Source organism: Culex pipiens, chromosome 2 (genome assembly GCF_016801865.2).
Source record: "Culex pipiens pallens isolate TS chromosome 2, TS_CPP_V2, whole genome shotgun sequence".
Taxonomy (NCBI): Eukaryota; Metazoa; Arthropoda; class Insecta; order Diptera; family Culicidae; genus Culex; species Culex pipiens.
The window spans coordinates 4454818-4477082 of record NC_068938.1 but is presented as its reverse complement, the minus strand read 5'-3'; the positions used below and the strand labels follow the sequence as shown (position 1 = coordinate 4477082).

The 22265-nt window shown below is 37.5% G+C and overlaps 3 protein-coding genes across 4 annotated transcripts in view; 1 reads left to right on the top strand and 2 right to left on the bottom strand.

Moving 5' to 3' along the window:
* LOC120412450 (elongator complex protein 3-like) overlaps window positions 1–22265 on the top strand; it is a 164553-nt gene that overhangs the window by 46976 nt on the left and 95312 nt on the right. The gene's annotated exons all lie outside the window — the stretch shown is intronic.
* On the bottom strand, window positions 734–14025 carry LOC120412449 (serine-rich adhesin for platelets-like). The gene is made up of 3 exons (XM_039572912.2): window positions 13224–14025; window positions 12708–13160; window positions 734–2545 (listed from the first exon to the last, which is right to left on the bottom strand). The coding sequence occupies exons 1-3, from the start codon at window positions 13794–13796 to the stop codon at window positions 1085–1087; spliced, it is 2487 nt and encodes an 828-aa protein (XP_039428846.1). The 5' UTR covers window positions 13797–14025; the 3' UTR covers window positions 734–1084.
* LOC120412453 (putative protein TPRXL) overlaps window positions 21088–22265 on the bottom strand; it is a 169357-nt gene continuing 168179 nt past the window's right edge. For both annotated transcript variants that reach the window (XM_039572917.2, XM_039572919.2), the window contains one exon: window positions 21088–21943. In XM_039572917.2, coding sequence (XP_039428851.1) covers window positions 21558–21926 — 369 coding nt within the window. In that variant the 5' untranslated portion in view covers window positions 21927–21943 and the 3' untranslated portion in view covers window positions 21088–21557. The remainder of the gene's footprint in view (window positions 21944–22265) is intronic.

Sequence of the window (22265 nt, the reverse complement as noted above, 5' to 3'; positions counted from 1 at the left end):
TATCTTGTGACATAGACCATTTTGGTCGAAAATGAGTTAATGATGGCGTTTTACTATACTTAACAAACACTACAAGATGCTTTAACCCGATTTTGGAAACTCGCTTCCGTTTCCCGGATATCGCAATGCACACTTGTGACATATACCAATTTATCATCAAAATGATCGTGCACACTTGTGACACGTCATACATGTTGTTGGAAAATGTGAAAAATTTGTCTTGTTTTTCACAAATTTGTGTTGATACACACTTTCTAAAAGCAATGCAATCTTTTGTTTTTGAAAATATACTGATTAAGTCGGTAAAACTATTGATTTGAGCTTATTTTAGTTTGTATGGGAATTCTGTGCACACTTGTGACACGTAGTACAATTTTACTTTCGAAACACACTTGTGACACATGCTTTTCAGATTTTTGATTACATAATTTACTGTATCTTTTAACTGGTGTAACCAAATTAGTTGAAACTTGGAGCGTTTGTTAAGCGATAGTATACGAACCGGTTGCTTCAAAAGGTTTGGCTCTACCATTATTAGTTTTTAAAATATTTATCATCAAACTTTAAAAATCGATTTTCTCGAGAAGTAATAAATGGTCGTTGTCACAAGATAGCACACAGCTGACGAACTAGTATCGTTGTATTTTTTTATTGTGCACAAAAATAGTTTCATTTTTGTTAAATTTTGATAATCAATATGAATCATTACACTTTTTACAGTGCAAATGTATTGAAATAAATAGAAAAAATACATCGAAATTTAACTCAATTGTTATATGTTTATAAGAAATAGATGACAAAATGAACAATCGATTTTCCTCAAGAGTAATCACCAAGTTATTTGAAGCACCTTGCGTCCCCACTAAAACGTTGCCCTTTCATACACTTCAATGGAGACGCATGCTCTTCCGCAACAGCGAAGTGTCAGTCAAACTCTACTCCCGTCATCGTCTCTTGGAAGTGTCTCGTCACTAAACTTGCTTTTTTTGCTGGACGGATCGATGGGTGAAGAAGTAGAACGAAGGATTCTCTAGAAGGGCGGGGGTCGTCAACAACAGTGTGTAACAGTAACAAACAGTCGCAACTAGAACAGCGTCTCCTTGGACCACTTCCGCGAGGGACCGGGCACGCACGGATCCACCGGCGACAGCGGCGACTGCGAGCTGTCCTCGTCGATCGTCAGTATCGGGAGCTCGAGAATCACAGAGGGGCTTTTGATGTGGTGGTGATGCTGGCTATGGTTTTTAATTATAACATTAACTTCAACGCATTTATTATTAGTGTCCGGGTCGCGTTCGACCTGCTTTTGATTGCTATTATCGTCGTTTTTGCTCTTACTGCTAGTGTGGTGATGTTTGCTGTTTTTACTGCTAGTGCTAGTGTTATTGTTGTCCTTACTGTTATGGCTAACGGCGATGGTGGTGGCGGCGCTAGAGCTGACACTGCTAGGGGGATTGACCACCGTCGTCGCGGTGGACCGCGGGGACGGTGACTGGTCCCGGCTGTTGCTGCTGCTGTCATTTTGTTGCTGTCTTTCGATGATTGCTTTGGTTTCGATTCTAGTCACTAGGTTGTTGCCCCGGCTGTTGTCCGGTTTCAGCTTCGATCTATTTGAAAGACTACTTAAACAACTAGTATCATTTGGTTTTTCGATATCGACATAAATACTATCACTGGCACGAACTCCACCACCACCACTGCTACTGCTAGCACCTGTCTGCTGCTGCTGATTGCTAGGACCGGCCACCGCCGGCCTGGAACGCTGAACCTGCTGAACCTCCTCCTCCTCGTCATCTGGAATACTCAGCTCGTCGCTATCCGTGCTGAACTGCTGCAGATCTTCGTCGGTGTCCGCACAGCTCTCGTCAAACACCGAGTCCGACCCGCAACTCCGCTGGTCACTGTCGGGACCATCCGCCGACGACATCTTGAAGGAACTTAGCGACGCCAACGGGGCACGCCGAACTCCGGAACCGCTGGCCACCCCCACAATCCCCACCACCACCGGATTCCGATGGTTCGCTATACTAACCTCGTCCACCCTGCTGTGATAGTTCTTATGCCGCAGCGACCTCACCTGTCCCAACTCGACATCCGTCTCCACCGGATACTCCGATATGCAGTCGATCGAACTCTCGTCGTACAGCTGATACTGGTGCCTCCTACTACTCCCACTTCCCCCAATCCCACTAAACAACTCCCTCGCACACAAACTACCCGTCGTCGTCGCAGTCGTCGTCCCACGGTGCGCCACCCTCTCGCTTGGACACGGTGAACTCTTCGGCGTTGCCTCGATGATGTTGATGCCCGGGTAGAACGCGTCCCAGTCGGCGCAGGTCGCCCCCGCAGCCGAGGCCGCCGCAGAAGCCGTTCCGCCGCCACAGTACGGTCCGCCGTTGCTCCGGGGATCGTCCCGGCTCTGTTGGCGCGACGGAGAGCGCGACAGCGAGGACAAACCCAGCGTGATGGCCGAGCAGCGTCGCTCCAGGAAGGAACTCTCCGTGCTGCAGCAGGTCATCGCGCTGCTGCGGCGGGACTCCGTCCCCTGGGGGGAAGAGAGGGAAAGTTTTCTTTAGGTTTCAATTGTTTCTGTAATTACGATTAATCAATTTCAGCTTTAAATATTGATTTTTATTTGCATTTCGTCGCCATCGTGCTAACTTGTCGTACGTGCATTTTGAGCCAAATTGAGTTAAGAACGCCATTTTGTGCAGATCACAATGCCTCACCTTTTGACCTTCACAGATCCCCAAAATTCGATTTCAATCCTGAGATATTCAACAAAAACCGAAAAAACTCCGTGCATTTTTGTCACTTTACATATGAAAGTAGTTTCAATCTTGTCGTGCTATCTTGTCACCCCATGAAAATTGATGTAAGTGCGACAAAAGGCCAAAGGAATTTCAGGCCAGGAAAGTCAGGATGCGTTTGTCGCACGTACAAGCTAGACTACCGTAAACATTTGTAATTATAACTCGGGACTCCAGCAACCAACTTCAACCAAACTTTGGGACAATGCACAGAATGGTGAGCCAAACAAAACGTGTTTGTTATTGTTTACATTGCGTGCTCTCGTTTTTGAATATTCAAGGTCAAACATTAAAACGCGTTTTTTTCGGAACGTCAAAATGGCGGGTGCGACAAGATAGCACGACGACGTCGATTTATTGGAAGATGGACATATCAAACAGCTCAGCCATATTTTTATTGGTATTTTTTGTTGGTAAATGGTAAAACGAACCCAACTATGATTTTAGTCAGTACGTCTTAACTTGTCTCGCCGTGTAAAATCATGTAGTTTGATAATGTAGCATGTTGGAAAAAAACTAGTCAAACAAATTCCTAAAAACAGTTTTATTTAAATACTCATTTTTAAATCTTGATATTGGTTTCAAACCACGCTTTGTACGGTTTTTGAATACATTTGGGCACAACGTTTTTCGAGTTAAATGATCATTTTGTTCCACAGAAATTTTGACAAAGAACTTTGTCCTAAGGGCACTGTCTACGGGTGTCAATCCAAAATTTCGCGAAGCGAAAGTGTAACGATTTGTGTAATCGTTTAAACGCTTATATCTTCCACCCAATTCAATTAATCTGCATGCTTTATCCACCAAACGAAAGGGGAAGTCTTAAATTGCAAGTAGACTACCTCACAAAGTTGATAAAACTTTGTTAAAGTACTCAAAAGTTAAGATGAAAAATAAAAATTTAGACCGGGAAAATCCCGGTCGCTGATTGGTTGAGCGCAACCTTTCCCGAACACATTAATCAGATTCAAGTATCTAGCACTTAGCAAATTTTGCTCTCTGCCACTGCTTCGAAAGCGTCGAGCCGTCACAGCCAAGCGAGGTTATAAAAGAGCGCCGTGCCGCCGGTTGAAGCTCAAACGAGTCCGAAGCTTTGCACGAGGAGGATCGAGAAGCAGCAGCAGCACAGCAGAGCCGCCGAGAGGAAGGAGAGAATTGAAAAATTGGAAAGAGAGGCAGAGCAGGCGCGGGAGGGAAAATTGCCGGCAACTTGGAGTGTCATCATCGCATGGTTTTATCATCGTCATAGGACGTTAAAATGGCCCTTTTCAGGGCCAATTCACACGAAAGAGTATTCTTTAAAAATCTGGTTGGGTACGGTAGTGAGTGTTTGTGTGTGCGGAAGGGAAATCGAGTGGCAAGTTTGGGGTTTGAAAGAGCACCAAATTATCAACGCATACACACAAACGCGGGCTGGGGAGCTTCATTTGTGTGCGCCTGGTTTCTGCCGTGCAACTACCCTTCACGAGTTTGCTCATCCGATTGATCTTGGGGAAAATCGATTTTCGATATTAGTGTGGTTCCGCGAACACAATTTTAGTGTGGTTTACTACACACACACACACACACACACACACACACACACACACACACTAGCAAATCCACAGTCGATGGCGCTTTTTTGCTACAAATACACTTACAACGCACTGTTTCCCAGTCACGACGTTCTAGCAAGATTCTAGCATAATTCTTAGAGAGCTGGATATTCTTAGAGCATTCTAGCAGAAATGTTTCACCGTTCTAGCAGGATTCTGACAGAACCAGCTCTGCTAGAATATTTCGTGACTGGGTTGGTGCTCTAGGGGGTGTGTAGTATGTGTGAAGAGAATGAATAAAAAGATCGGAACCCAATTTTTTGCGAAGCGAAATCGTTACGTGGCGATTTCCCCTCTTCGCAGACTTCCCCTCCTTTTCCTTCACGCTGATTGGTTGAACAAACCTTTCCCGATCATCCTCTCCGAGAGACGTGAGATTGATGTATCTAAAATCATCCCCACTCAAGCTCATAATTTTCTGACAGCCGAGGAGTCAACATCGAGTGGCAGTTGCAGAATCAGAAGGGACAGCAGAAATTTCCCCCGGTCAACGACGTGGAGAGGTCGCCGAAATGGCTCGGGCCGTCGCAGGAACGGGACGGATTGTCGCTGCAGGCCATCAAGGAAGAACGTTAGGGACCGATGTGGTCAAGCTGCTGATCCCGGAAGGCTCCGGTTAACGGCATCAAGAAGGGGTCTCCGTGTTGATCGAGAACCAGTTCCCTTTGGGTCAAGTTGGTTGTGGTTGCGATAAAGTTTATGGTTTTTGATACTGGACATGAAATTTAACATTTCGGCAGTCGTGACCGCAATCCGGAGTGGCCGGAGGCCCCGCGGATGTTCCGAAGGGGGACATTTGCCGAACCAAAAGAGTTGGGGCAATATGGGTATCAAACTTTATGGTTTTTGATACTGGACATGAAATTTGAAATTTCGGAAGTATTGGCCACAATCCAGAGTGGCCGGAGGCCCCGCGGATGTTCCGATGAGGGGACATTTGCCGAACCATAAGAGTTAGGGCAATATGGGTATCAAACTTTATGGTTTTTGATACTGCACATGCATCTGACCATTATCTGAAGTTACGCAGTTAAAATAAATCGCTTATTTTACGCAGGAAGTAATAAATCGATTACTGCGATTGCCTTTTTATTGTGCCGCGGCGAAATTCTGTTTCTGGAAATATAGAATAACTATTTCGAATTCAATTAGAGCCCTTGAAAGGGCAGTTTTAATGTTTGCTGTTGAAATTTACTTTGCTGCCGCCAATTGCTTGCAACAGCCTTGCAAAAACATTTCCGCATCTTGATAACTTTCGAGTGGTGAGGGAAAGTCGATTGATTTCACCTTGATTTCTATTGCAGCTCCATTTGCAATTTCCGTCCCCTTAGTTCGATAGAACGTTGATGTTATGTCTTAAAACTATTCACAAAAGAGTTGTCTTATGTAATTATAAGGGAATCATGGGGAAATTTGGACCGGACATTCTTATCGAAAATTTCAACAATCATCTTGCAAAGTTCTTTGTCATACTGGTCATGTGTAACATAACCACCTGCACCTTTTTTTTACAAAACTAAAAATTTTTGATGCTTCAAAATTAGTTTTGACGACAACAAAAAATAAAAAGAAATTTAATTTTAAAACTATTTCTAAAGAATTTTAAACAAATTTTCACGGTACCAATACTAAAAAACATGCAATTTACAAAAAAAAAAAAACCAAAACATTTTATATATTTGATTTATGTACTCAAATATATTTATATACAAAATGTTTAAATTTTTTTCTCCAATTTAAATTAGTTAGTTTATATGGTAGACTCGTAATCCATCTATCATCAGTTAGAATCCCGAGGAAATTTCCAGTATTTTCTTTGGTGGAAACACCTTGACCAAATGAGCTCAAATTTTCAGGCAAGCTTTTGGGACTATAGTACTTGACAAGTCCGGTTGATGCGCTCAAAATTAAACACTTTTTGTCTTTTACATGTATCCGTGAACCACGCTGCTATTCATACAAAAATAATACTGGTACAAAAATCGAAATTCTAAAATACAGTCGACTCTCTGGTTGTCAATATCCAAGGGACCGTCGAGGAAGAGAATCATCAGTTTACAGAACGATGCAAAATGAAGACTCGATTGAAAATATTTTTTTCTTGATACCCAGCAATGGGAGAGAATCATGGCAACGTCCATCAAACAAAAACAAACTAATGTCAAACACCCTTCAAAGCTTCGTTTCGGCAAGAAAAATGTCTATGCAAGCCATGAGAAAGTGAAATTATTGACAACCGGAAGAGATTTTTAAAGCAAACAGAATCCAAGGGACCGTCGAGGAAGAGATCCTTCAAGCAAGGGAAAATATCCAGGCATGAAGATAATTGAAGTATGCAGATTGAAGGGACTGAAGAATTCATCGATAGATGGAGAATTATTGATATCGAGAAGATCGACAGCCAGAGAGTCGACTGTATGTAACTTTTGAAGGAATTTTCTGATCGATCAAGACTATTCAGAATGAAATAGGTACCGTAAACCGGGGTGACTTTGATAGGATTTCAATTTGTTTTTAGAATATTTTCCAACAGGTAAGGTTTTTCTCAAGATTATTATTTTTAAAACATGTACTGGGGTAGGCCACACAAATTCCATGCACTATTTTGGAAAAAAAGTTTTTTCAATAGTGTTTAGAAAAATAGTTACGTTAAAAATTCTTGGTTTTAAATCCGGGGTGACTTTGATAGTCATAGTTTTTCTTGTTAAAATCATATTTAAGATGTTCAAACTTTATTTGTACGTTAAATGTACCATCACTAAAGTAGCTGATATAGTTTGTAAGAAAAAAAATCAATGTTTATATTAAGTTAACTAAGTTTATAAGCTTTTTAACAAAATACATATGAATTTTAGGTAAAATTGTTAAAAAGTCGGGATTTAGCCTGAAATTTGTTAAAAATAGTTTTGTTTATAAAATTATCGATTTATATTGCATTTTATACTGAATTCGAAGCACGAATCACAAGTTTTCACATTTTACATGAAATTTGTTCAACTGAATTTGCCTATAAATTTGGAGATTTTTTTTAAATTGTGTTTCAAAAACACATATTATTTATTATTTACAAACTTATTTAACCTTCTCCTAGTGGAAAATTGTCCAAAGAATCCGAAAATGCATTCCGTTTTCCGATTAAAAATCATGTGCATTGAGAAAATCATGACACTTTGAGAAGTTTGAAATAATGACTTTCATCCACATTTTCTTAACTATAGTTAACTAACTTTATAAACTTTTCAAAAATTTATGAAAAGTTCTTCATGAGGTACTTTGAACACTTCTCTACCACGGTCAGTATGTTTCTGAACCATTCCTTACGTATTTTGATTGTACTCTTCATTTTACGGAAAAATCGCAAACCTATCAAAGTCACCCCGGCTATCAAAGTCACCCCGTTTTACGGTACACGTTTTTTTAGATTTTATTTTTTCATAAGAAAATCAATTTTTCAAAATCTGTATTTTTTTAATTCATGAAATTTTTTGATATATTTTAGGGGACAACAAAACACAACTTTTGAGCCACAAATTTTTGGCCATAATGATTTTTTGAAAAAAATGCGTTGAAAAAAAAAGAAATTTTAGTCAAAACTAGTTTTTTTTTTGGTTTCTGTTTGTAAGGCCGTTGCTAATATTTTATGAAGTTTATGTCAGTCGGCTCTGATCAATCAAGGGGGGAAGGGGGCAAAAAAATATAAAAATTGAAATTACAGGGGTTTCAACATTTGGACGAAAAAAATGTTTTAAAATGCATTTACACGCATCTAGCTGCTTTCCAATCATTAGTTTTCAAAATATCGAGATATTGACGGAATTTTTTTTTCGCGAAGAAAAAACATTTCGTGGGATTGTACATTGGTATTGCATGAAAATTTAAAATGTTTTCAAAGGAGTGCTTAATATGATTATAAACGCAGGAAAATGCATTTTAACTGGTTTTCAGTTGATTAAACTTGATTAAACTTAGTCAAAATTAAACATTAAGTATATTGAAAACAGGGCCCTTAATCTAAAAATCTGTTAGTACTCTTCGATCACAAATTTAATTTTACATTTAAAACTAAAGTCTGTACAGAACTGGAAGCATTTTTTTTTCAAAAAATATTATTTATTTTTTCAAAAAAATCATAATTTGGTGACAATATTTTTGCCCAAACTTCTCTATTGCTTAAGGGGTAACATAGGGTAGAGTAGTCATCAATGAGGCACGGGGAACAATGATAAAATGGCTCTCACAAGTCGTAGTTTCAACCAATCAGGCTCATATTTGGGGGAAAGGTGTGTCTACTGGATACACGTCTGCCATATAAGTGGCTTTGGTTATGGACGCTCCCTTGAAAAGTTATTTATAAATGTTTGATTCTGGGGTGTAAAAGTAAATTATGGACAAAAATTACTTTTTCGCTCGTAGGCTGCCATTAACACCAAAACTAATATTTCTTCAAATTTCTTTCGACGTTCCATAGGGATTGAGTTGGGCTACAATGTCCTTTCATTAGGTTTGGCCAAAATTTAGAATATACCCAGTATACAGGACTGTCTCATTGTTCCCCACTCATTGCAGCTCATGGGTAACAATGAGACACTTTGATTTTTCTTCTTTAAGCTCTTCAAAATCTATGGAAATCTTTCAAAACATAAATTAAAAGTGATTTTTGGCATATTTATAGAGTTTTAACTTCATTTAACCAAAAATACAAAGTTATTTGGTATAAATATACGAATTTTACAAAATTTAAATACTTTTTAGTATAACTTTTGTTAATTAAAGTTTCATGTTGGCAAAATTGCTCTAAAATGTTCAAGGCAAGTTACCTGCAATGGAACAATACAAAACATGATGTTTTACTAGAAAAATCTTGATTTTCGTAGTGTGTCTCATTGTTCCCCAGCTGTCTCATTGTTCCTGCCAAGTGCGTCTACAATGAGACAGTTGAATAACTCTGGCTGTGGATGTCGGATCGATCTCATATTTTGGTCAATGTTAGAACACATTAAAAGAAAGAAAATGCAACAAAAAGCTCATTGAAACATGCTGACGAAAAAATGTGAAAAATCTTTGAAAGTTGAAAACCAAAAGTGTCTCATTGATGACTACCCTACCCTACATGTAAATCGGCTTAAATGTCAGAGGTTTGTTTGAGCACACACTTAAACTTTTTCCAAAATCTGTTTTCAGGGCATTAAAATATACATGTTCATCTACTAACAAAACAAATTTGAAGCCATTTGGTTGTACCGTTGCCGAGATATAGCTAGCTGAAGTTAGCAGTTATAAAAAACGGGTGCCACGATATCTCAACATTGCTTCGACCAAATCGGCTCAAAATTTTGGTGAAGACTCGTTAAACCGGTCTCGTGTGCATGACGAAGGTCGAGTTTGAAAAAGTTTATTTTTAAAAAAGATAAAAATATTTTTCTGTTTTACATATGGGTAATTCTCTACCAACTCACACGAAATCGGGAAAAGTTGCCCCGACCCCTCTTCGATTTCCGTGAAACTTTGTCCTAAGGGGTAACTTTTGTCCCTGATCACGAATCCGAGGTCCGTTTTTTGATATCTCGTGACGGAGGGGCGGTACGACCCCTTCCATTTTTGAACATGCGAAAAAAGAGGTGTTTTTCAACAATTTGCAGCCTGAAACGGTGATGAGATGGAAATTTGGTGTCAAAGGGACTTTTATGTAAAATTAGACGCCCGATTTGATGGCGTACTAAGAATTCCGAATAAACGTATTTTTCATCGAAAAAAACACTAAAAAAGTTTTAAAAATTCTCCCATTTTCCGTTACTCGACTGTAAAAAATTTTGGAACATGTCATTTTATGGGAAATTTAATGTACTTTTCGAATCTACATTGTCCCAGAAGGGTCATTTTTTCATTTAGAACAAAATTTTTCATTTTAAAATTTCGTGTTTTTTCTAACTTTGCAGGGTTATTTTTTAGAGTGTAACAATGTTCTACAAAGTTGTAGAACAGACAATTACAAAAATTTTGATATATAGACATAAGGGGTTTGCTTATAAACATCACGAGTTATCGCGATTTTACGAAAAAAAGTTTTGAAAAAGTTACTTTTTGCGTTTCTCTTTGTTTCGTCGTCCGTGTCTGTCACGGGTGACCATGAATGGCCATGATCGATGACGACCAACTTTTTCAAAACTTTTTTTCGTAAAATCGAGATAACTCGTGATGTTTATAAGCAAACCCCTTATGTCTGTATATCAAAATTTTTTGTAATTGTCTGCTCTACAACTTTGTAGAACATTGTTACACTCTAAAAAATAACCCTGCAAAGTTAGAAAAAACACGAAATTTTAAAATGAAAAATTTTGTTCTAAATGAAAAAATGACCCTTCTGGGACAATGTAGATTCGAAAAGTACATTAAATTTCCCATAAAATGACATGTTCCAAAAATTTTTACAGTCGAGTAACGGAAAATGGGATAATTTTTAAAACTTTTTTAGTGTTTTTTTCGATGAAAAATACGTTTATTCGGAATTCTGAGTACGCCATCAAATCGGGCGTCTAATTTTACACAAAAGTCCCTTTGACACCAAATTTCTATCTCATCACCGTTTCAGGCTGCAAATTATTGAAAAACACCTCTTTTTTCACATGTTCAAAAATGGAAGGGGTCGTACCGCCCCTCCGTCACGAGATATCAAAAAACGGACCTCGGATTCGTGATCAGGGACAAAAGTTACCCCTTAGGACAAAGTTTCACGCAAATCGAAGAGGGGTCGGGGCAACTGCTGTGTGAGTTGGCGGAGAATTACCCATATAAAAAATCGCCAGTTTTTGATTTTTGTATTTTTTGATAATTCAAAATTTCAAAATCGGGCTTCGTCATGCACCAAGATATGTCTTTCAGCCAATTTGGTCCGTCCCATCTCGAGATATCGTGGCACCCGTAAATCAACTTGGTGTTCAGAGAAAAACGCTCAGAAAGTTAGACAGTTGGCTTTGCGCATGGCAAAATTCTGAGCCTAAATCGGCTCTAACTCAGTTAAATCATGAAATATCTTCATGAAACTTTCAGGAGTGATTGAAAATCATCTTTTAAGTTGATTAAATAATTTTTTTGTATTATGAAATTTTGTGATTTTCTACATGTATGTAACCCCTTTAAAGTTGCGGTTTTTTTGTTCCCTAAAACATATCAAAAATTTCATAAATAATAAATACTGATTTTGATAAATTGTTTGTGATAAAAAATATTGAAAAATCTGCAATTTTTTCCGTGTACCTATTTTTTTAAGAAAAGTCCTCATCAATACCTACAACTTTGCCGAAGACACAAAATCGAGCAGAAAACTCCTTCAAAAGTTCAAAAGTATTTCCGAATGTTCACGTACTATTTTTGTATGAATGATGCCAAAAGTGAATGGAGCCTTAAATAGGTGAATTAGTGACACAAAAAGACTTCTTTGGTCACAGGAAAGAACCCTAAAAAGTTAGAATCAAACAGAAAAATAAATTAATAAAATATAATGCATTTTCGGGTTTGGTAGAGAATGAGATACATTTTTTGACAAAATATTTAGGTCGTACAATCGGGACTTGACTTGAAATTATATAAAATAATGCTAAATTTAATTACCACGTTTACATGTTTGCTTTTTTTTTCTGTATTTCTTATCTACATTCTTATTTTTTCACTCATTCCTTAATCCCTAAGTCAAGTACTCTATTACTCTCCAATTTACTATTTCACTCACTCACTCATTAACTCCCTCACTCACTCACTAACTAATGCATTCATTCATTCTCTCAACTGCAAAAAAAAAAACTTGATATTTCATAAAATAAAGCAAAACAATTTAACACGATATTTTGATAAGTTTTTGGCCCAGGAACAGTTTTTTCATATAATAAAAAAATCAAAAAATCTTTGAAAACTCGCGTTTTGAGATTTACTGAAAAAGTGTTTGTTTTCAGCTAGATTAGGGGAACAGCATCTAATTCCAGCGTGCCTCTTATGTTGGCAGGTCAGAACTTTGACATTAAATTTATGCTAATTAAAAGCGTTTTCAACTGAACTCGAGTGATAAATAGCTCAATAAGAAGTGAGCAAGCAAGTTTCTATCAAAAGCTTTGCAAAATTAGTTGTTAAAATAGTGAAAATCAGCAAATTGGATGGAGTTAGGAGTGCTTAACCTGCCAAATATACGAGAATTTCCCCTACTACTTTTTGTGTCGTTGTTGTTGACTTTTATTTGGAATCAACTGAATAACACTTGAAAAGGAGTTGAAAATCAATTGCTGAAAACTACACACATGACAATTTTACTCACCCGTCCCGGCACGGCCAGAAAGTTCCCCGGCGGGTAGCCCACGTCCGCCGTCGTCGTAAACTGGTCGAACTCGTCGTCAGCTTCCTCGCCGTCGCTCTCTAAAAAATAATCGTCCTGGCCGAAGCTCTCGCCCATGGCACTGAGGACGCGCGACGACACCGACACACTGTTCCGATGGCCCCGGCTGCTGGCGTACGAGTATCGACGGGGCGGCGGGTTCAACAGGCTGCTGTACCCGCCGCCACCAACCGACGAGAATCGGTGCGGTCGGTTCAGCATCGGCGGCGCACTCACGTTCCCGAGCGACATCAACCGGTCGCGTTTCAAGCCGGGGAAGTTTATGTGGAGTTCCTCCTGGAGGAGGGAAAAGGCCGTTGCTTCGATCGCTTCCTGCAGTTCACGTTCCTCCTCTTCCTGGATGACGGCCGCGGCCACCGCCGCTATCGTGGGATCCTGAGTAGGAGAGAGAGTCAATTGAGTTGATGAAGATCTTCGCGGTTGAACAACGCCCCCTACCTTGAGCGCCTTGGTCGTGGACCGGCTGCGGCTCTTGTAGATCACCAGGAACACCATAAGGCCAAAGAAGCCACCAAGCGTGGCGGCGATCCGGACGCCGGTCATCACGTCGTACGTCGCGTAAAACTCCATCCTGAGCCGTTCCCGGTCCCGGTCGGCCTGAGTCTGGTTGCTACAGAGACGAGACGAGGGCAGTGAGAGTGAGGGAGTGGAACTGGTGCCGGGAGAACCTGTGCTAGCAGGACTCGCAGTAGTCGACGGTGGAGTGACTTCCGTAGGTTTGAGTGTGGCAACAGCAGCGATAGTAGTTGAGGCAGTCGAAGTGGTAGAAGAAGGTCTAGTACTAGCAGCAGTCGTTAGAAGAGTAGTCGGAGTGGCGACGGAAGTTGATGATGTTCTACTAGTTGTAGTCGGAGCATGAGTACTAGTTGTTGTCGCTGTAGAACTACTGCTAGCTAAGCTGATGTTGTCTAAAGAACTACTTTCGCTACTACTAGTTGAACTGATGAGTCTACGTAGAGAGATGGCACACCAAATAGTAAAAGCACACACAAACACACAAAATACAAACATATTCACAACCGTCGGTTGACGGTTGGTTAAGTAGTCACATCGAAGAAGGTCCCCGTCGTGGAGGAAAATTAACGGATAGAGATCCAGATAGAGACGATTAAACAGGTAACACGAGAAAATAGAACGAGATAGAGAGAAGAGAAAAAGAAAACAGACATTTGTACCAAAGTGAGACAGACGATTTGGTCGAGTTGATAACAATTACTATGACTGAAAAAAGCAAAGTTGATTAGCGGGCGCGAGACAGTTGGTGGGTGTGTGTGGTGTAATCACGATAAACATTCAACCAGTTAGAAGGGATTTGCTCGTTAGTTGGGAATCAGGATTTCGTCGCTTGTGTGATATCATGGTACAACGACGAGAAAATCGAAACCCTTTTTTTTTGTTAAATTAGTACTTAATTTTGGAGTTGTAAGTACTTTGATTTCGATTTTTAGGAAAAAAACATTAATTTAAAAATTATTTTTTTTCTGGAAATTTTTGCCAATAAAAGCATGCAATTTGAAATTACAAGCCATAATTTTATCATTTTAATGTAAAAAAGCGTGTTTAAATGCATGAAACACCTGCCCAGTATTTTTTTGCAATCTTTAGTTTCAAAAATATTTAGGTAATTTAACGATTTTTTTTGCGAAAATATAGCTTTTGCGTTTACATCGGAGTTTAATAAAAATTCTAAATATGTCTAAACGTAAACGTACACATTTTTTCTTATTCCATTAAAAAATTGAAGTATTTTTTTTTTGCAACATATTTTTATTGCCCTTCTGATTTTCTGGACTTATTTTGATCATAAACTTTTAAAATTGTTATGTAAAATTTTGCGATCAATCCTGAAAAAAAGATTTCTTAATTTTTGTTCCTGAATAATTTTTATTTTGGGGGGGGGGGGGGGGGGTGTTTTGAACACTCTGAATTTTCAACAGTAAAACTTATTATAAAACTTTATCTTTATTTTACACCTAGGGACTTTTTTTTGAAATATCAAAAGTGTCCACGTGGTTTATGGATGGTCCCTTATGAAAAATACGACTTTTGAAGCTTGTTAGCAAGTCAGCCTTTTGTAGTCCATTTTAGATTTCAAAACATTTTCTTTTATCCATACACCAGGTTAATGCTTGCTTAAGAAAACATTATATTCATTATTTAGAAAATCCAACAGTATACCCTTCAAAATCTAAAAACTGCGAAAATCTCGATTGTTTCAGCTAAATTAGAGCAGACAGCTTATAACTTAGCTTTCCAATCAAATTTACAACTCCAATACTTCTAACTTACGTGAAATTGTCCGAGAATTTCGAATATGACAAAATTGAGACCTACAGAGTATGACAAAATTAAGGCCTACAGAGCAAAAACTAACGTTGTAAAATGTTTGTTCTAGAAAAATTGAAAAACTATGAGAAAAACTGCGATTGGCCAAAAAGTTAATACCGTAGGCTTATAGTGCATGAAATTACCTATCTTTTGACCTATGGGAGTATGGGTGTTGGAGGCTGTTGCAAAAAGATATTAGGGTTTTAAAAAAATCCATTTTTAACAGTAATTTACAAAAGCTATGAGAAAAAGTTAAACCAATCCTGAATGTCTTTGGCTCATTTTGAAGTGCTTCAAAAGACCTTTCGAATGCATCTAAGAGAGTTGGAATTGATGATGTTTTACGCAAACGCGAGCATTTTTTAGATTTTTCATGTATTTTGGACCTCAAACTTCAAAGCCCGTTTTACCCCACTTCCCTTTGTCGTAGAGGGCTCATATTTGGCATGAGTTCATCTCATGTATAGACAAACAAACGCTGAAAGTTTCATCCAAATCGGAGCACCTCTATACGACCTGTTACACATTGGTGAAAAACTCGCTCTTAAGTGGTATTCATGTACATTTTTGAAGCCGGATCTCACTTAAATGTATGTAAACTATGACCGGATCCATCACCCGACCCATAGTTGATTAGATTATTGAAAGGCCTTTCCAATGAGTCCAAGACATTGAAGATCTGGCAACCCTGTCTCGAGTTATGACCACTTAAGTGATATTTATGTACTTTTTTGAAGCCGGATCTCACTTAAATGTATGTAAACTATGTCCGGATCCATCATCCAACCCATCGTTGGTTAGGTAATTGAAAGGACTTTTTAATGAGTCCAAAGCATTGAAGAACTGACAATCCTGTATCGAGTAATTACCACATAAGTTATACATTGTGTTCTTTTTATCTGGATCTAATACCCATTTTTGGTAAAAAGTGAGGAAGGCATCAACCACATAGGTGGATTAAGTTAGTTTTTTGTGTTGTTTTTGATTTGTTTCAGGCCATCGCAAATTTTATTTCAAGTTTTGGCCCCTCCCCCCTGCACCTTTAACAACTCCTCAAAAAATAAAAGGACAAAAAATATAGATACAGGCTTAAATTGAAACTTGTAAAATTGATTGTAAACTTCATATTAAAAAAAGATTGGTTAACATTTATTTATGCATTTTCAAACATTAAAAATCTCTTAAATATTTAAACAAATTTTGGGATCGGCCAAAGAACCTGAATTTTGTTTTGCTCAAATTTCAAATTAAAATACCTTAAATTCAATAATTTCTACTATGAATTGTTTTAAAAGAATTTTAAAACGAAACAAAGTTTGTTTTGCCATAAATTTTAAAGAGGATTGCAAATTAAAAACGGACAGATTTGTTTTACTGATTATTTTTTTTTTAATTTTTGCTCCCTGATTTTTGAATAATTTTGAATAAGGGAGGAAGAAACTTTGAAACAAAATTTGGTGACCTGATTAAAATTTATTTCAAAAAAGTTTCAGTTTCCAAATATTCAATTGCATTTTCGTTAAACTATATTCAAATGTTGCCCGCTTTAAGACCGCCAATTCGCGCAACCATTGCGTAACACGCGCTTGGAAAATGTGACCTGCAGACCTTCTGCCTCACCCAACAAAGTCCCCCTGCGAGTTCACCTGCCGGCCCCGTCTGACACTGTGCTAATAGATCAAACGCACGACACGCCTGGACCTTTTAAACCTGTCAGATGAATGTGTCGAGATAGAGGTCTGACCCTGCCCTGACGGGTCGTCGTCGTCGCGTCTGCCAGGCCAGGTGATGTTGTTATGTAATGCCACGTTCCAGTCAGAGGTACCAGCAGCGGTTCGGGACGTGCTGATTTCAATCCACCCCCTCCCTGAGTTGAGCCTGGAAGCAAAATGGCGAGGCGTGATAAGATTTATTGCAAAGAGAGACTTGTTGAATTTGTTACCTCGCGTCGGTTACGCGATGTGTGTGTGAGTTTTTTTTTGTGTAGGGGAAAGAAATGTTGTGCGCGAATTAGCTGGAAAGAGGATATCCAACACGAGGGATTTGTTTGGAGGGACTCTACGTTTCCCTATAGGGATCGTTCGTGTTTGCTATAGGTGGTGCCTTTTTGTGAGGGTGTTTTTTAAGTGTTGAAAGGAGTGCCAACAGTGAAGGCAATAGGATTTTATTGAGCTGTTTAGGACGGTGATATTTTACCGTAATATATTGCAATGTAACGCAATTATTCAGCAGTAATGTTTTGACCTCACCTAGATAGAGTAAGTGCAATGCAATTGAATAAATTGCATTGCATGTTTGAAAACATTTCAAGCTTGAAGTATAATAATGAAGTACCAAGCTTCTCCATGATTTGTGTTTTAGGAAAAATATCAATTTCTCAATATCAATTGAAAGCAATCACAATAAAATTGTTCCAATACAGATCCTCTAGCCACAAGTGGTTCATTATCGGTTATTTCTGCATTTCTCATTGATGGCACTCCAGCATCCAAAGCCAATGTGAACAAAAAAAACCCTTCGAAAAAACACCCCCTGAATGGCTTTAACCACAAACGGGGCAGTGATTTTTCCACACCCCAACATATGTTCACACCAAGCTGCTCGCAGTTGGGGGTGGTCATGAACGCGATGGTTGAACGTGGCTGTTCCAGTTTTAATGGGCTCCCACGGGGATGATGATGGTGTCTGACCAACAACTAACCAACCCACGCCAGGGAACTGCATCTTCTCCGGCCTGGACTATTATCTGCAATATCCAGTATTTCCCCCATTTGAATTGAATGCAGTTTTGTGTGGTGTGGTGGCTGGTTGGTTATGTTTATCGTTATTACACAATACACACACACATACATGGAGTTGTACAGAGGTTAACGGTTTAGTACATATTGCTAGGCTATTATATATAGACATTTATTGGTACGATGAGTTTATATTGTATCGAGGGATAGTTACACAACCACACGAAAGAAGCGAGGGAAGGTGGGAAGTTGGGGTTTTGAAACTGCAGTTGGTTTGAGGCTAGTACGGTAGAGTTTTTAAATCCAAGATTACTTTCAAATCACAATAGACTTTTCAAAAGGGCCAATCATTCAATATTACGCCCTTTTGGAATTTCATTATTGATTTAGAAAAAAATGTTTCCGAAAAGGTCGAATAATTTCACGAATATTTAATTTTTAACATTGAAAATTGGACCATTATTTGCTGAGACATCAGCATTAGAAAATGGATGGTTGTTTGGCTTAGACTCAGAAAACTTCAATTATCCTAGTTCTTTTTTCTTTAAGCCGCTGTTTCTCATCAAACAGAGGTTCAATCTTCAATGTCTGTCAGACAATTTTTTATAGCAAATTTTCTGCAAAAAATATGTTCAGAAACGGTTACTCATTGTCACTATTTAAAAAATCGAAAAACTGGAAATATTTCACTGAAATGAAACTTCTGGAGACTATACCTTGAAAACAAGGCGCTTAAAAAAAATCTGTAAAGAATTTTTCAATTGTAAATTTAAAACAATACATACAAAATGAGAGTTAAAACAATTTATGTATGAAATTTCGTTTTTTTTTTTACAAAAATCACGATTTTTTTCAAAAATTCATAACTTGGCGGCAAAATTATTGATCATATTTATTTATGGCTCAAAATTTGCAGGGTTTTGTCCCCTAAAACTTATCGAAAATCTCGAAAAAAAAAACAATTTTGAGAAAATAAGTTTTCGTAAAAAAACGTTGATAAAAAATCGGCAATTTTTTTCCCGTGTAGGGGAATTATATTCTTTCTCAGCCTTTTTCTATTATCGGCCTATCAGCACTTTGATCATGAATTACAGCTTAAATAAAATGTTTTTGACTGTTCCAAAGTAATAAAAAACTCATATTAAAGTGAGCAAGCAACTCTTCATTGTTGATACATCTTAAAATGTTGATTTGATAGTGAAAACGGCAAAAGTGATAAGAATTGGTCGAACGGCTTAGTGTGATTAAAATGGGTATATTTCCCCTACATTTTTAAACATTCTTCATCAATACTGACAACTTTGCCGAAGACACCAAATTGATCAGCGAATGAAGCGAAATTTTACTTCATTAAACATTGATTGTAAAGAACTAAAAAAAAACATATTTTCATAATTTGCAATATCGGTATCAATCGAAGCGAAATTTTGAATACATTTCCACTGTATTAGAGTTCTTATAGTAAAATGCTCAAATCATCACAAAATACTGTATTTTTTGGAAAATATTAAAATTTTCATAATTTTCAATTTTTGTTTTTTTTTTACAAATAAACTTTAATAAAATGGAATTTCTATCAAAAATTTCGATTCGTTTGATTTCGATATTGGGAATTATGAAAATTTGAGCATGTAATTTAAAAAAATACAAAATGTTGTGAAAATTTGAGTTTTTTATAAAAGCAATACTTAAGTAAAACCCAATTGCATTTAAAATTTCGCTTCGTATGTTTAATTAGGAAACATGAATATAAATAAATCTAAATGCATTCAATATTTCGTCTCGTACCTGTATTGCGAATTATGTAAATTTTAGTATTACGACATACGATATTTGATGAAAATATGGGTTTTTGCGAATAATGAAATTTGAGTGAGTGATAAATTGAAAATGCATTTAAAAATTTCGCTTCGTTTGAAACCCATAATGCGAATTATGAAATTTTAAGTATTTTCAAAAAATGCGATAACTTGTGAAAACTAGAGCATTTAAAAAATATTTCCAATGCAATCAAAATTTTGCTTCGTTTGATACCCACATTGCAGACTATGGAAATTTAAGTATTTTAAAAAATACTACGATATTTAGTGAAAAATACTTAACATAAATAAACTTCAAAAAAGGAAATGCATAGCAAATTTTGCTTCGTTTGCAAATTATGAAAATTTAAGAATTTTTTTAAAATTCGATTTTATGTGATGAAAATTTGATAATTTGTGAAAATTAGATTATTTTACAAAAAAAAAATAACTTTAATAAAGTGGAACTGCATTTAAAATTTTGCTTTGGTTAATACCATAGTGTGATTGATGAATTTTTAGTATTTCAGCAAAAAATACGATTTTTAAAGAATATTTTAGCATTTTACAAAAAAAAATAATACAGCGAAAATTCGGGCGTATATTTTGAAATAATGCAATACTTTGAGGAATCTTCTATTTTTTTTTTTATAAAAAAAAAACAAAAATTTGATAAAGTAGAAATGCATTCAAAATTCGCTTCGTTTGGTATCCATTTTTCAAATTATGAAAATTTGATTATTTTCTAAAAATACGATATTTTGTGAAAATTTGTGTATTCTATAAAAAATACCTTACTAAATGTTTTCAAATGCTACGGCTGTAGTATTTCAGCAAAAATCGGTATTTTGTAAAGATTTGGGTATTTGGCAAAACAAATGTTTAATACAGTCCAGACTCGGTTATCCGAAGGCCTCGAAAAATTTCACTATGGATTATCGAATCATAAAAAAAATATTTTTTATGTGCTATTTTTAATTGACGAGTTTGCATATGACCCCTAAACTTCTTTTAGTGGTTTAGATTTTTGAAATCCAAGATGGCGGGATAATTTTTAATGCAAATAATCTGTCAAACTTGACAAAAATGGGGTCGCAGAGTTCGAATTGATGTTAAAAGTAAGAAAATTAAAAAATAGTTTCTTTTTTTATAACCGAACTTTGGATAATTGAAACTTTGGATAATCGAGGCTTCGGATTATCGAGTCTGGACTGTAAAGTGAAAATGCATGCCCATTTTCAATTAACGCAATATTTTGTAAAAACTACAGTATTTTAGAACAAAAGCTTTGATAAAGTGGAAATGCATTATTTTTTTTTTGCATTCATATTGCAAATTATGTAAATTTGATTTTTTTTTTGAAAACTTGAGTCTTGCACAAAACAAAACTTTTTGATGATTTTGCTTTAGTTAGTAGCCACAGTGCGAATTATGAAAGTTTTAGTGTTTCATAAAAAACGGTGCATTTAGAAAAATGGCATTTAAAAAATAATGAAGCGACAATTTTAGTATTTTACAAAAACTCAAGTTAAGTAAAAATTCATACAAAATGTTGTTTCGTTGCTTTTTGGGTGGTTGGGAAGCTCCCTAAATAGTTTTCGGACCAATAAATAAACCGTACTTTACGCAAACCGACTGCACTGTATTGAATTGAAACAGCATTTAAGGGGCCAGGATATCGAAGCTTGTGTCCACTCAAATTAGTGAGTTGGTTGCAGAATGCAACCGAACCCACCGAACGAGCCTCATGATGTTGTGGGTTATGGGAAGTAGATGATAACAATGAAATAGAGAGGAAGTGGAAGTAGGAAGAAGCGGTCGGGGGGTTTTCACTGCTCCCGTGATGATAATGACCATGTTCGCGAGATGTTAGCCAGCTAGAACCTTGCGGCGGTGCTGGCGAACTCTTACCCGAATTTCGGTGTGGTCTGCTCCGGCCTAGTGCCCAACGGCGGCGATGGCGTGTAGGCCTCGGGTTCGAACAAGGGATGCTCGTCGGAGTAGTCCGAACTGCTGCTGCTGCTGCTGGAATCGCCGGAAGTGGTCTGTGGCTGTCCCTCCGCCGACGATGACCGTGGCGATCGGTACGGACTGCTGGATGCTGGAGAACTGTTGCTGCTGAAGAAGAAGGGTGAACTCGAGAAGGGCGAGGATGTGCGTTTTGCGTCAGTTGATGACGTGGCGGCGGCGGGGTCGGTTGAAGAGTAGCGTTGCAAAAAGGATAAGGTCGGCGACGACGGATCTGACGCAACGGACCGTCGCGCGGCTTTTCCCATTGCTATGGAAACATTCTCTGGAAATGGGGAGAAAGAGAGAAGATCCTAATTAGATCATGGTTTGCATTTTCATTGAGTCATTAACGGTGTGGTGAGAATGTTTCAGCTGATGACTTGATCTTGAGCTGACTCTGTCGGTTGTTTTTTTGGTTGGTTACTCACAAACAGAACTTGGCAGAAAATGTCTGGCATTCAACGTGAGAAGTAAACAAACTATGATCAAAGTATATTTTTTTTAGTAATTTCACAATTTCCTCATTTATCAAACAAAAATTGGAATCATTCAAATTCCAAACAAATTAAAATCAGTAAATTTCAACCACTTTCTAAACCAAATCT